This window comes from Hypanus sabinus, chromosome 9 (genome assembly GCF_030144855.1).
Source record: "Hypanus sabinus isolate sHypSab1 chromosome 9, sHypSab1.hap1, whole genome shotgun sequence".
Classification (NCBI taxonomy): Eukaryota; Metazoa; Chordata; class Chondrichthyes; order Myliobatiformes; family Dasyatidae; genus Hypanus; species Hypanus sabinus.
Genome location: NC_082714.1, coordinates 86,583,985 through 86,598,179, shown reverse-complemented (window position 1 = coordinate 86,598,179; position 14,195 = coordinate 86,583,985). Strand labels below are relative to the sequence as shown.

General features: G+C 44.0%; 1 protein-coding gene across 5 annotated transcripts in view; it reads right to left on the bottom strand.

Annotated features, from left to right (window-relative positions):
- Positions 1 to 14,195, bottom strand: part of ints3 (integrator complex subunit 3) — a 169,234-nt gene that overhangs the window by 111,763 nt on the left and 43,276 nt on the right. For all 5 annotated transcript variants that reach the window (XM_059980055.1, XM_059980054.1, XM_059980050.1 and 2 more), the window contains exons 5-6: positions 11,466 to 11,550; positions 9,042 to 9,108 (exon numbers count right to left, since the gene is read on the bottom strand). In XM_059980055.1, the coding sequence (XP_059836038.1) occupies positions 9,042 to 9,108; positions 11,466 to 11,550 (152 nt within the window). The remainder of the gene's footprint in view (positions 1 to 9,041; positions 9,109 to 11,465; positions 11,551 to 14,195) is intronic.

The following is a 14,195-nucleotide window of genomic DNA, read 5'->3' as shown; positions in this document are numbered from 1 at the left end:
GTGAAATGTTGCATTTGTGTCAACATCCGACACAATCTATGGATGTGCAAGTGTTGCCACACATTCCAGCACCAACAGGTCCTTCCACCCACCACACCTATGCCAAATGCAAATGCCCACTGAACCAATTGGATTTACCAGCACTTGGTCTATAGCGTACTATGCTTTGGTGATGTCCAGATGTTTCTTAAATATGACGAGAGTCTCTGGCTCTACCACCCCCTCAGACAGAGCACTCTAGAATTCAAACACACTACAGGTAAAAATATTCATCTTCAAATCTCCCTCTACATCTCTTGGTTTTTAACCTTAAATCTATGCCCACTAGTTGCGGAATCTCAAGAACAGGGTAAGCTCTTTGCTCTCCACTCTACCTAAGCCTCTCTTTTTAAATCAAATGTGGCAGATGTTCAAAATCTGAAGTTTTAAAAAAAAATCAGGCAATACTTGAAAGCCTCAGCAGATCATGCAACATCTGTACAAAAAGAGTTAACTTTTCAGGTTCAAGAGGCTTTTGTCAAAAATATTTCTTTCTACAAATGTGGCCTAATCTGCTGATTTATGCTGCATTTTCTGCTGTCATTTGCATATTTAAATGACATTGCTATAGCAACGTGGGACACGGCAGCGATTTTGCACAAACCACAGCTCTAACCAGCAGCGTGCTGTAACAATTAGGCTTTGCAGAACGTGGACCGAGAGATAAATATTAGCCCAGGGTGAGCTCCTCTACACCTCTCACAGAATTGGCTGCAGAGGACAGACATAGAGCCTCAGCGATGAGGGGTCTGACTTAATGGGTGAGAATGAAGCTCTTCCTCAACCCACAGTGGGACTCTGCCCAAGTCTCTGGATTTAAGGTGATCATAAGACACAGAAGCAGAAATAAGACCAGTCAGCCCAAAAAGCCCATCAAATTCCACCATGGTTGATTTATTATCTCTTTTAACACCATCCTCCTGCCTTCTCCCTGTAACCTTTGACTACCTTACTAATCAAGAACCTCATCAACCTCTGCTTTAAATATACCCAATGACTTGGCCTCCATTGTTGCCTCTGGCAGTGAATTCCACAGATTCACCAACCTCTGGCTAAAGAGGTTTCTCACCTCGGTTCTGAAGTACTGACCTGGTATTATGAGGCTGAAAAATACAAGGTCCTAGACTCCTCCACTACAGGAAACATCCTGTCCACGTCCACTGTTACGAGGCCTTCCAATAGCCAGGAAACTGTGACGCATCCTTCATCCCCAGAACCTCAAGCCTGATCAGAAATGTTTTCTGACAGTGCATAGAATAATACACAATATCAGAGTTGAACATGATGCCAAATTGAACTAAATATTCACTGCCTGCATATGATCCATTTTTGTTAATTCCCTGAACATTCATATCCTTGTCTATATGCTTCTTAAATGCCTCTATCATATCTGTCTCCACCACCAGACCTGGGAACCCACAACAAAAACTTGCCTTCCACATCTCCAATAAACTTGCATGCAAAGTAAATGCATGGTCCTCTTGTACTTGACATTTTCCACCCTGGGAAAAGGACTACCCGTTTACCCAAAATATGCCTCTCATAGGTAGGGTAGGCACCTCTGCTCCATTCGCAAAAAGGGCAATTGCCAAGAGGCTAATCATTTAAACTCCTATCACCATTCCTGTACTGACATGTCAGTCCATGACCACAATGACACCACTCACAGGGTGAAGGAACAGCCCCTCATATTCCAACCTCATATGCCTCCCCCTCCCTCCCCTTCCCTGTTCTCAATTCCCCACTCTGGCCTCCTTCTTCTCACCTGCCCAACACCTCCCCCGGTGCCCTTCATCCTTCCCTTTCTCCTATGGTCCATTCTCCTCTCCTATCAGACTCCTTCTTCTCCAGCCCCTTGCCAATTCCAACTGTCACCTCCCAGCTTTTTACTTCATCCGCACTCCTCCCCACCCTTAGCTTGTCCTCCTTCCTCTCCACTCTTATTCTTATTCCGGCATCTTTCCCCTTCCTCGCCAATCCTGATTAAGGGTCTTGACCTGAAATATTGTCTGTTTATTCACCCTTAGATGCTGTCTGACCTGCTGAATCAGTGTTCCTCCAGCATTTTGTGTGTATAGTCTTAAACTTATGCTCTCCAATTCATAATTTGTGAGATAAAAAGACTGGTATTCACCCTATCCATTCTATAATATCGTCCATCAGAGTTTTCTACTCCAAGGGGGGTAGAAATAAAGTCCTAACCTTTTCCTGTGCTGTACTGTTCCACTCAGTCCCTCAAGTTCTGGGATATGGATCATGTGCAGGCAGATAAGATTTATTCCAATTTGGTACGGTGTTTGGAACAGACATTGTGCCCGAGGGGCTGGTTCTGCTCAGTCACTCGAGTTCTGGCAACCTCCTTGTAAATCTCCTCTGCATTCTTTCCAGTTTAATAACATCTTTTCTATAGCAGGGTGACTAAAACAAAACACACTACTCAGAGTGCAGCCTCACCAACATCTTGTACAACTGCAATGTAACCTCTCAACTCTACATTCGATGCTCTGAATGACACTTTCTTCAACACCCTGTCTTCTTATGAATCTACTTTCAGTGTGAATGGAGTTCCTATTTCATAACAGCATCAATAGGGGCCATTTAGCCCACAGTTTATGCTGGCTCCCAGAGAACACCCATTTCCTTACTGTGTTATTTTCAGCCTAATCTCTTGATTGCTCATTGCACAACCCAAACACTCCCCCCCCCCCCCCCCACCACACACTTCCACTGGGGACAATTTACAGCAGCTGACTAACTATGTCACTGGGATGTGAGAGGAAGTGAGCAGGGAGAAACCGCAAGCTCAATACAGACACAACAGGTTGCTGGAGCTCAAGGCAACAATGACCACACGTGATAGATTTAAACAACTTATCCCAGTTCAACCATGTTGAAGCCACGGCCAAGAAAACTCACCAGCCCCTCTACTTCCTCAAGAGGCTGAAGAAATTCAGCATGTCCCCATCAACCATCATCAGTTTTTATCAAAACACCATGGAAAACATCCTGCTCAGATGCATCAGGGCTTGCTCATGCTGCAATAAGCTATGGGTGCATCTCAGCACATGACAGGAACCAGCCTCCCCTATGAACTCTGTCTATACTTCTCACTGCCTCAGTAAACCAGCCAGCATAATCAACCCCAGACATTCTCTTTACCCCCACCCCTCATTGGGTAAAAGATACAAAAGCCTGAGAACACGCTTTATTCCACTGGGTTCGGTCCCACTGCTATGAGAATATTTTCCAGTACAATAGGATGGACTCAAACTCACAATCTACCTTGCTGTGACCTTGCACCTCAAGTCTTCCTGCAATGCACTCTATACTGCAACACCTTATTCTGTTATTGATTTAGCTCGTACTGTTGTAATGAATTGATCCTCAAGGACCCCTGCTATCCAGCCACCACTGCCATTGAGTAGGACATACAGGAGCCTTAGGTCCCATGCCACCAGGTTCAGTAACAGATATTACCTCTCAACCATCACCCCCAAATCAGCGTGGATAACTTCACTCATCTCCACTCTGAACTGATTTCCACAACTTATCGAGTCACTTTCAAGGACTCCCAATTCATGTTCTCAGTATTTATATATATATAAATAATTATTTCCTTTTTTGTATCAGCACATTGGTTGCTTGTCAGTCTTTGTGCGTAGCTTTTCATCAATACCACTGTATTTCTTTGTTCTGTGAATGCTGGCATAGTATATGGTGACAGTCTTAATTTGATAATAAATTTACCTTGAGCTTTTTGATGTAATGCAAGACAAGTTTTTCACTGTATATCGGTACTTTTAACAATAATGAAGCAACTTAAATTTACCAATTTATTTATTTAATTTAGAGATACATTTCAACAAGCCACGGCATCTGGCAACCCACCTATTTTAACACTAACCTAATCATGTGACAACTGACAATGACCAATTAGTCTGCACCTCTGGACTGTGGGAGGAAACTAGAGCATACGGAGGAAACCCACGCAATCACAGGGAGAACGAACAAACTCTCTACAGACGGTGCTGGAATTGAACTCAAAACGCTGAGCTGTAATCACATTGCACTAACCACTATGCTACAATTAAACATGTTTTGGTGGAGGATAAAGATCAACATCAACTAGACGGCTCATTTGGGTGTTGAGGTTCTATATCCTCACCCCTCCATTATATACAAACCCAGGCAAAGCGTTGCCACAGCCCGCAGAGGTTCAAAGACAGATATTTCATGGATCGTCATTCACTTGATGACGCCCCTTGACAGGCTGGTGACAGCAGCCCTGAAAGTGGCCAGAAACATATCCTTTACAAGGTTTTATCTGCTCCTGTCTGATGGCTCCTGACAATCTTCCTGACACTAATTGGACTGTGAGCTTTCAGCTGAAATCTCTTCGTACAGAAGACTTCACAAGCAATTAATGGGTAGCACAACAAAGGGTAGAACAAGAAAACAATACACACGGGACAGCTACTCTGCATTCTGCCACCTCCCCCACCCCCACACTGCAGTGTTCAGTGCTGGTATTTTGTGATGTGCTGCTGAGCAGATACAGCCCAAACAGCAACCCATCGGAGGTCTCCCCTGCATCAATCTGATCATTTTCAGACTGTGGGAGCATGCTAAAGGGAAATTTGGTCACTCCCCTACTGGTGCTTCTAACATTGCAAAAAACATAAAACGGTGCAGTTCCACAAGAGGCCCTTCAGCCCACACTATCTGATGCTAAGTAAACATCTGCTGCCTGCACATGGCCCGTATCATAAGCCCACAGACCATAAGACATAGGAGCAGAATTAGGCCTTTCTGTCTATTGAGTCTGTTCCACCATTCCATCATGGCTGATTTTTTATTCTCTCTCAACCCCATTCTCTTGCCTTCTCCCATAACCTTTGATGCCCTGATCAATCATTCTCTGACTATCCATTCTCTACTTCCACTACCGCTCACAGCTGCCTAGCTGTGCGTTCCAGGTACCTACCACTGTATACAAAAATCAAACTTGCCCTTCACATTCCCTTTAATGGTCCCCACCCCACCTCCTTAAAGCTATGCGCTCTCATACTTGACATTTCTATACTGGGAAAAGGCTGTCTACCCACCTATGCCTCTCAGTCTTACAAACTTCACTCCTCAGCCTCTACTGCTCCAGAGCAAACTACCCATGTTTAGTTGTCCAACCCCTTATAGCTCGTAGTTGTGCAAACTCTTTCTAGCTCATGCCCTTTAATCCAGACAGCAACCTGGTAAACCTCTTCTGAACTGTCTCCAAAAACTCCACATCCTATGTGCAACAGGCAGCCAGTGAATGGACCTCAAAAACAAGAGTACACTATTGAACAGCTCGGATACCCCAAGAGGAAACGCACAGTAGATCAAGGTCTTTCATTCCTTCCCTCTGATTTTGTCCACATGGCTTCCCTCCACTTCCTTTCATCTTTAGGTTTAAGTATTCCCTCAGAGTCAGAGACTCAAGAGCCAGAATTAGGCCGTTCAACCCAATCAAATCTGCTCCGCAATTCTATTATGACTGATGCAACATGAAACTGGAGGAACTCAGCAGGACAGGGAGAATGAAACCATAAGACATAGGAGCAGAATTGACCCATTGTGTCTACTCCACCATTCCATCATGCCCGATTTATTTTCCCTCTCAACCCCATTCTCCAGCCGTCTCCCCCCTCACCCCCGTAAACACTGATGCTCTTACTAATCAAGAACCTATCGACCACTGCTTTAAATATACCGAAAGTCATGGCTTCCATAGCTGCCTCTGACAATGAATTCCACAGATTCTCCACCCTATGGCTAAAGAAATTTCTCCTCATTTCTGTTCTAAAAGGATATCCTTCTATTCTGAGACTTTGCCCCCGGTCCTAGATTCCCCTACTCCACATCTACTCTGTTTAGGCCTTTCAATATTTGGTAGATTTTGTTGCAATCCCCTCTCCATTCTTCTAAACCCCAGCGAGTACAAGTCCAGAACCACTAAATGCTCCTCATACTAGACACTAGAACACTACGGCCCTTTGGCCTTCCATGTTCTACCAACCCATATATCCCTTTAAAAAAAACTACTAAACCCACACCACCCAGTAACCCTCTCTTTTTCTTTCATCCGTGTGCCTGTCCAAGAGGCTCTTAAATACCCCTCATGTTTTAGCCTCCACCACCATCCCTGGCAAGTCATTCCAGGCACCCACAACCCTCTGTGTAAAAAACTTACCCCTGATGTCTCCCCTAAACTTCCCTCCCTTAACTTTGTACATAAGCCCTCTGGTGTTTGCTATTTGTTAACCCTTTCATTCCTGGGATAATCATCGAAACTTCTTTTGGACCCTCTCCATTGCCAGCACATCCACCCTTCAAGATGTGGTCTCACCAATACCCTTTGAAGCCTCAGCATTACATCCTAAATATTCTATTCCTTTTGAACCTGCAAACCTCCACTTTAAATATACACAAAGACAATGACTATAGCGCATAAATAGATCATTCAGCCCAAACAATCCATGCTGATCAAGATGCCCATTTAAGCTATTCCCATTTGTATGCATCTAGCCCTTATCTGCCCAAGTGCCTTTAAGAATCCCCCCTGCACAATCAAGTGCTCCACACCTCAATTTCCCCATTCTGACTGAACACATTTCACTTCAAACAAAAGTGACTCAGCAGAAACTGGAAATACTGAACAACACACAAAATGCTGGAGGATCTCCGCGTGTCAGGCATCTAGGGATGGGAATAAACAGCTGACGTGAGACTCTTCACCAGGACTGGCTCAGATCTCTCCACTTCGTTTTATTTTCACTTGGGTATGGATATTGACCTCCATCCAATCTACAGGCTATTAATCCCACCAACCTTCACCTTTTGCCTTAAGCTTAAGTTCTTAGTTAGCAACAATATACAACAGACTGTTGATGTGATCTTGCCCTAACACCTCCATTTATTTAAGCTGAGAGTTATGTATGTGTCAACACCAATATCTCTAAGACAAGATACACCTGCAGAGTTAGATAAAGGAAAGCTCTCCTCCTACACTGCCTTGCAGAACGTACCCAACACATAAAACAAAGAACATTACAGCACTTTTGGTCCACAATGTCATGCTGACTTTTAACCAATTTTGAGATCAATCTAACCCTCCCCTCCTACAACCCTCCATTTTTCTTTATGCCTATCTAAGAGTCTCTTTATGTCCCTTATGCATCTGTGTCTACCACCAACCCTGGCAGTGCATTCCACACCATTCTTTGTAAGGAAAAAACAACAATAACTACCTCTGACATCTTCCCTGTACATTCCTCCGAACACCTTAAAACTACGCTCTCTCATTTTAGCCTTGCTGCCCTGGGGAAAAACGCAATGTCTGTCCACTCTAACTATTGTTCTTATCATCTTATATATCTCTATTGTCACTTTGCATCCTCCTTTACTCTAAAGAGAAAAGCCCCAGCACATTCAACCTGTAAGCTGTGATTGTACGGGTTCAGTTAGGAAAACTCTCAGTCCTGTCACACTTATAGGGCAGATACTAAGTAATGGTCCCTTTACACTGTCCCTTCACGTACTCATTAGATATCAAGTAAAGCTCCCTCTACAATAAACAATGTACTGGTCAATACCAGCAGGTCGTATAGTACAGAAACAAGCCCTCCTTTGCCCTTGCTATCAAGATACCCATCTGTGTTATTCCCATTCGCCCCTGTTGGATGCATACCCCAATATGGACTCTGCCCAATACATCACGGGTACAGCCCTCCCCACCATTGGTAGTGTCGACAAGAGGCACTGCCTCAAGAAGGTAAAGTCCATCAAAGATCCCCACCATCCGGACCATGCCATCTTCACTCAGAGAAACCTGAATTCCTACCCTACCTGGTTCAAGAACCGCTCCTTCTCTTCAATCATTCATTTCTTGAAACAACTAGCACAACACTTGCACTAAAATGGGCCTTGTTTATTTCTATTGTGCTCTCGTAATAACTGTGTATTTCCTTTTTGACTGCTGTCTATCTGATGCTATCTGCCTGCCTGCTACTGCAAGTAAAATTTTCCACTGTACCCATGCGTATGACAATAAACTCGATTTTGATTTTAACTTTCCTTGTAAACCTTTCCTATCCAAAGATCTATTTATCTAGATATTTATTCAGATACAGTGCAGAACAGGCCCTTCCAGCCCAACAAGTCTCACTGCCCAGGAACCCACCTATTTCACAACAGCCTAATCACAGGACAATTTACTATGACCAATTAACTGACCAAACAGTTCATCTTTAGACTGTGGGAGAAAACCAGAGCACCAAGAGGAAGCCTACACGGTTCAAAGGAAGGGACATACAAACTTCTTACAGAAGACAGTGGAATTGAACTGTAATTGCATTGTGTTAACTGTGCCGCCAAATATCTTTTACACGTTATTTAGACAACATTTTGAGCATCATCCATGGAGTGAAAAGAATTGGTGCTTTGAGGTCAAACCCCTAAGGTCCAGAATCAGCATTTCAAACGAATACATCAACAATTCCTTCTCCCCAAACAGAAGCTTCTCAACTCACTGATTGCTCTAACAAACAGTTTGCTGCCACAGACTCCAGCATCTGCAGTTTCCAAAGCTCTCTCTAACACTCTTCCATAACAAACCACAGTTTGCTATGGAAGAGTGAAATTGCAAGTTAGATGCAGAGTGAAGGTCTCTCTAATGCTGTCCCATCACATTCCTCCAGGACAGGAACAGCACAGGTTTGACATAGAAAAATAGCAAGTAAGATAAATCCACGTATTGCACAGTTTGGGGTTTTTGGGAGAGAGTAGATAACTTTCGTCACCTTGAGCTGAAATATGACAAGGAAGTTGACTACAAAGCCTCATATAATCACCCTCCATGTTCCCCACCCTTGGAATTGTCAAAGTTTTCTGCTAAAGGTAAGGTAGTAATACCAACAAAAGAAAAACAGCTTAGAAGAATGGCTCGGCGTGAGAGAAAATTATACCTTTGCTCCACCAGGATATCGAGGACACTTTCTGCTAGCCAAATGTTTTTTGGGGTCACATCCCCTCCTGCAGAGAAAAAAAATAACAAATTTCAGCCATAGTAACACACACACAAACACACACACACACAACATGCCAGTGGAACTCAGCAGATCAGTCGACATCTATGGAGGGGAATAAACAAGTCGACATTTCAGGAAGAGTCCCTTCACCAGGACTGGAAAGGAAAGGGGGGAGAAAGCCAGAATAAGAAGGTGTGCGGGGTGGGGGGGGGGGTGGGGAAGGAATACAAGCTGGCAGATGATAAGTGAAGCCATGTGAGGGGGAAGGTGGGTGGATGGGGTAGGAGGGATGAAGTGAAGCTGGGAGATAAAGGGCTGAAGAAGGAATCTGATAGGAAAGGAGAGCAGACCATGGGAGAAATGGAAGGAAGAGGGCAACTAGAGGGAGGTGATAAGCAGGTGAGGCGGAGAAGGGGTAAGAAGGGAGTCAGAATAGGGAAAGAGGAAAGGTGGGGAGAAATTACCAGAAGTTAAAGAAATCAATGCTCTGCTATTCTGCTTTTGAGCATGAGAGAACCCAGACTCATTTTAAGCCAATTCTAAAGCCATGGCACCCATATAATTCAGCAACTTCCAAACATCTCCCCTGTCCCACTCCTACAGGTAGGACACATTCACTTCCTTTTCGTTAAATCTGTTTTTATGCCCTTTCAGACAAAGCATTACTTGAGTAGAACAGCATATAAACAAGCCCTTCTGCCCAACTCGCTCATACCGACCAAAGATCTTTTCATTCTTCCACCCCTCTAATTTTTCCCCTTGAATGATCTTCTGTCACCCCCACACCCAGATTGCACCAAAACCTCTACGTTTCACCACTATCGCTGATTAATCAATCGCAAAACAATTACTATATTGATTAGATTGCTCAGTCCTCTTGTACGCAAGCATTTTTTTTAACATCACTATTTTTCTATAAACTATGCAGCTCATCTCAAACTGAGCTCACAGGCAACAAAACTGTTCCTCACTCATAGGAGGCAAGGAAGCTGCCGTCAACGTGATCTTGAGAACTTGGTTTTCAAATAGAAGCCTATTAATTATAAACCAATCTGAAATACAAACTGCACCAAGTCTTCATTCGGACCAACTATGATAGAGGTCAACAAAGGCAAGGTTCAGAGTCTTGGACAGAATGTGCTGATGTTGGGCGGAATGAGAGAATGTAGAATTGGTGGGGTAAAGGTTAGAGTGGCACAGTAGGGTGGCAGTTAGTATAATGCTTAACAGCAACAGTGTTTAATTCCCACCACGGTCTATAATGAGTTTGTACATTCTCCCCAGGAACGTGTGGGCTTTCTCTTGCTGCTCCAATTTCCTCTCACTTCCCAAAGACCTAAGTGTTGGGGTTAGCCAGTTGTAGGCATGCTATGTTGATGCCAGGGGTGTAGCAACATATCCAGGCACAATCCTTGCTGATTTAATTTGATGTGTGTGCTTTGATGTACATGAGACAAATAAAACTAGTATTATCTTCATTCTTTACTTCAGATGCCTACAAGAGTAGCTTGTCAGAGAGAGTGTGAGAAGCTACCTCAGGGGTACAGTGAAAGGGAATGAGACCAGGAGTGGGGAATGAAAAGAGGAGTTCCTGTAAGCTGGACGTTTCGGGAGATGGAGGCTAATAGTGAATAATTTCCTCAAAGTGATCAAGCAAGAGGTGAGAGCTTCTGTTCCAAAGGTGCCGAGTCAGAAAGAAAGAAAGAAAGAAAGAGCAATTCAAAGAGAAATTAGCTTTATTTGTCACATAAACATCAAAGCACACAGTGAAATGAGCCATTATGTCAATGACCAAAACAGTCCGAGAATGTGTCATCATGATCTGCCCACAATTTACTAACACTGACCCACACATTTTTTGAATGTGTGAGTGACTAGGACACATGGAGGAAACCCATGCAGTCACTCCTTCTAGGCAGTGGGAGGAATTGAATCCCAATTGATAATTACTGGCGCTGTAGAGTTATGCTAACTGCTACACCATGCCACCCCAACATGTGGAATAGCCACCCAAAAGTAATAAAAGGTTGGGAGCTTCTGACCCACAGGAGCCAAGTCCACAGATGGGCAACTGAAGACAGGGGCTTCAACAGATCAGCACCATAGTGGGACACTGGCTGAGGAGGAATGTGGCTGGATCAACAGGCGGACAGGGGACCAGCACAGAGCCAATGGGAGTCGAGCTGGGAAGATGAGTGGGAGAGAGTTTAAAAAGGAATGCTCCTTGCCACCCACACAGGATGAGTACACTTTGGCGTTGCCTTCCTGTTACTGGATGTATCAAGAGAAAGAAGAGTCGGTGAGATCCTAACTACACCAACACACTTGCCTCCAACCCGGGAGAAGTGAACAAATACTCACCAGCTATCTGCTTCATGAGTGTCATACACACACCATCTGCACCCAGGACTGCGTTCTTCACTATCTCTCGCACCAACCACACCAGCTGAGGACAAAGAACACACGGGGTCACCAAGTCATCATAATCCCTTTAATGAACAGGTATGGCATAGCATCGGTTGCATTCACAGTTCTACTGGGACCCAGTACAAATGTGTTAAACAATGAGTTGAACAGAAAAAAGCCCTCCAGTCCATCTAGTCAATGCTGCCTAGTCCCATCGACCCACACCCTCCTACCCATCCATTTTCTTACATAAATTTCTTTCAAATGTTGCAATCAAATCCACATCCACCACTTCCACTGGCAGCTCGTTCCACATTCACACCATTCTGAGTGAATAAGTACTCCTTAAATATTTCACCTTTCACCCTTAACCATGACCTCCTGGTGTGGCATGGTAGCACAGTGATTAGCACAGCGCTTTACAATACCTGCGACCTGGGTTCAATTCCTACCACTGCCTGTAAGGAGTTTGTACATTATCCCTGTGACTGTGCAGGTTTCCTCCAGGTGCTGCAGTTTCTTCCAGTAGTCCAAAGACGTACTGATTAGTAGGTTAATTTGTCATTGTAAATTGTGGTGTGATTATGCTGGGATTAAATCTGGGCAGCAGGCTTGAAGGGCTGGAGGGACTGTTCTATACCGAATCTCAGTTAGTAGTTACTAGTCTATCTATACTCATCATAACTTTGTATACCCCCATCAAATGAACCCCTCAATCTCCTACGCTACAGGGAAAAAAGTCCTAATAACCTATTCAAAACAAGAAATTCTGCAGATGCTGGATATCCAGAGCAACACACACAAAATGCTGGAGGAACTTGGCAGGTCAGGCAGCATCCAGGGAGAGCCATCAACAGTCGATATTTCAGGCCAAAACCCTTCATCAGGAATGGAAAGGAAGAGGGAAGAAGGCAGAATAAGGTGGGGAAGGAAAGGGGGTTACGAGCTGGCAGGTGATCAGTGAAGCCAGCTTCAATCTGTTAAACCTTTCCCTATAACTCAGGTAATCTAAGTTTAATCCTTTGAGATACATTGTGACCATTCACCCATTATCAATGACAAACTCCTAACAAAACAGACCGGTTGGCAGCTCTGGTCTCAGCTCACAGAGGTCCGCCAGCAGACCATTTGCTGTGGAAGAGTGTAAAGGGAATCTCTGGAGACTGCAGTCGCTGAGACCTGAAGTTTGTTGCTCCAGATTACAGCATCTGTGGTCTCCAAAGCTCACTTTAAAACTCTTCCATAACAAACCGCAGGTCAGTGACATTTCAAGTTAGGTGCAGAGTGAAGCTCCCTCTAATGCTGTCCAATCACAATCCCCCAGGTCAGGGCCAGCACAGGTTTGACACAGAAAAATAAAATAGCAAATTAAATACTGAGTGGAACAGATAAATCCATGTATTGCTCAGCTTTGGGAGAGAACATGAACAGAAACATGACATGGACATTAGCTGCAAAGTCTCACAAACCAACCTCCCTGTTTCCGTCTTTGAGAATTGCCAGACCCTGGCCCCCTCAGTCCCCTCTGCCTAAAGTACCAATAAATATACATACAGCTCAGTGAGAGAGAAGATGGTACCTTTTCTCCACCAGATATCAAGTACACTTTGTGACATGAGTGATCGCCCCTTCACACTGTACTGATGCAGGATCTCAGACCCCAGCTTCAACCATCGCTTTGCCTACACAGACGCTGCCTGAGGGGCTGAGTCCCTCCAGTAGAACGTCAGTTTGCTCCAGAATATCAGTCCACAGTAAGAGAATTTGTCTCCAAATGGAGGAAATGCAGTACTGTTACTAGTCGTCTTAGGAGTGGGTATTCTGCAAAGATCACACCCAAGAGTGCAATGTGCAATGAGTGAAGGAGATGAAAAAGAACCCAAAGGTAACAGCAACAGGCCTGCAGAAATCTCTAGAACTTGCTAAAGTCTCTGTTCATGTGTCCACTATAAGAAAAACACTGAACAAGAATGGTGTTCATGGAAGGACATAATAGAGGAAACCACTGCTCTCAAACATTGCTGCATGTGTCAAGTTTGCAAAAGACTACCTGAATGTTCCTCAACGCTTCTGGGACAATGTTCTGGTGGACAGATCAGATAAAAGTCGAAGCTTTTGGCAAAAATGCACACAATGTTTGAAGGAAAGAGGACACCACACACCAACACCAAAACATCATACAACTGTCAAGCATGGTGGACGGAGAATCATGGATTGCTGCCTCGGGGCCTGAACAACTTGAATCGTTGAGGGAACAATAAATTCAAAATTGTATCAAGACATTTTACAGCAGAATGTCAAGGTAGCTGTCTGTCACCTGAAGCTTAATAGAAGTTGGATGATGCAACAGACAATGGTCTGAAACACAAGAGTAAATCAACAACAGAATGGTTTAAAAAAGAAGAAAGTTCCATGTTTTGGAGTGGTTAAGTCAGAGTCCAGACAGTAACCCAATTGAGAAATTGTGACGTGACCTGAAGAGGCCTGGTCATACAAGGTATCCCAGAAATACTGATGAACTGAAACAGTTTTGTATGAAGGAATAGTCTAAAACTCCTCATTGTTGTGCAAGTCTGATCAGCAGCTACAATTAACGTTTGCTAGAGGTTATTGCTGCTGAAGGAGATTCCACCAGTTATTAAATACAAAGGTTCACATATTTTTTTCAGCCTGAACTATGATTGA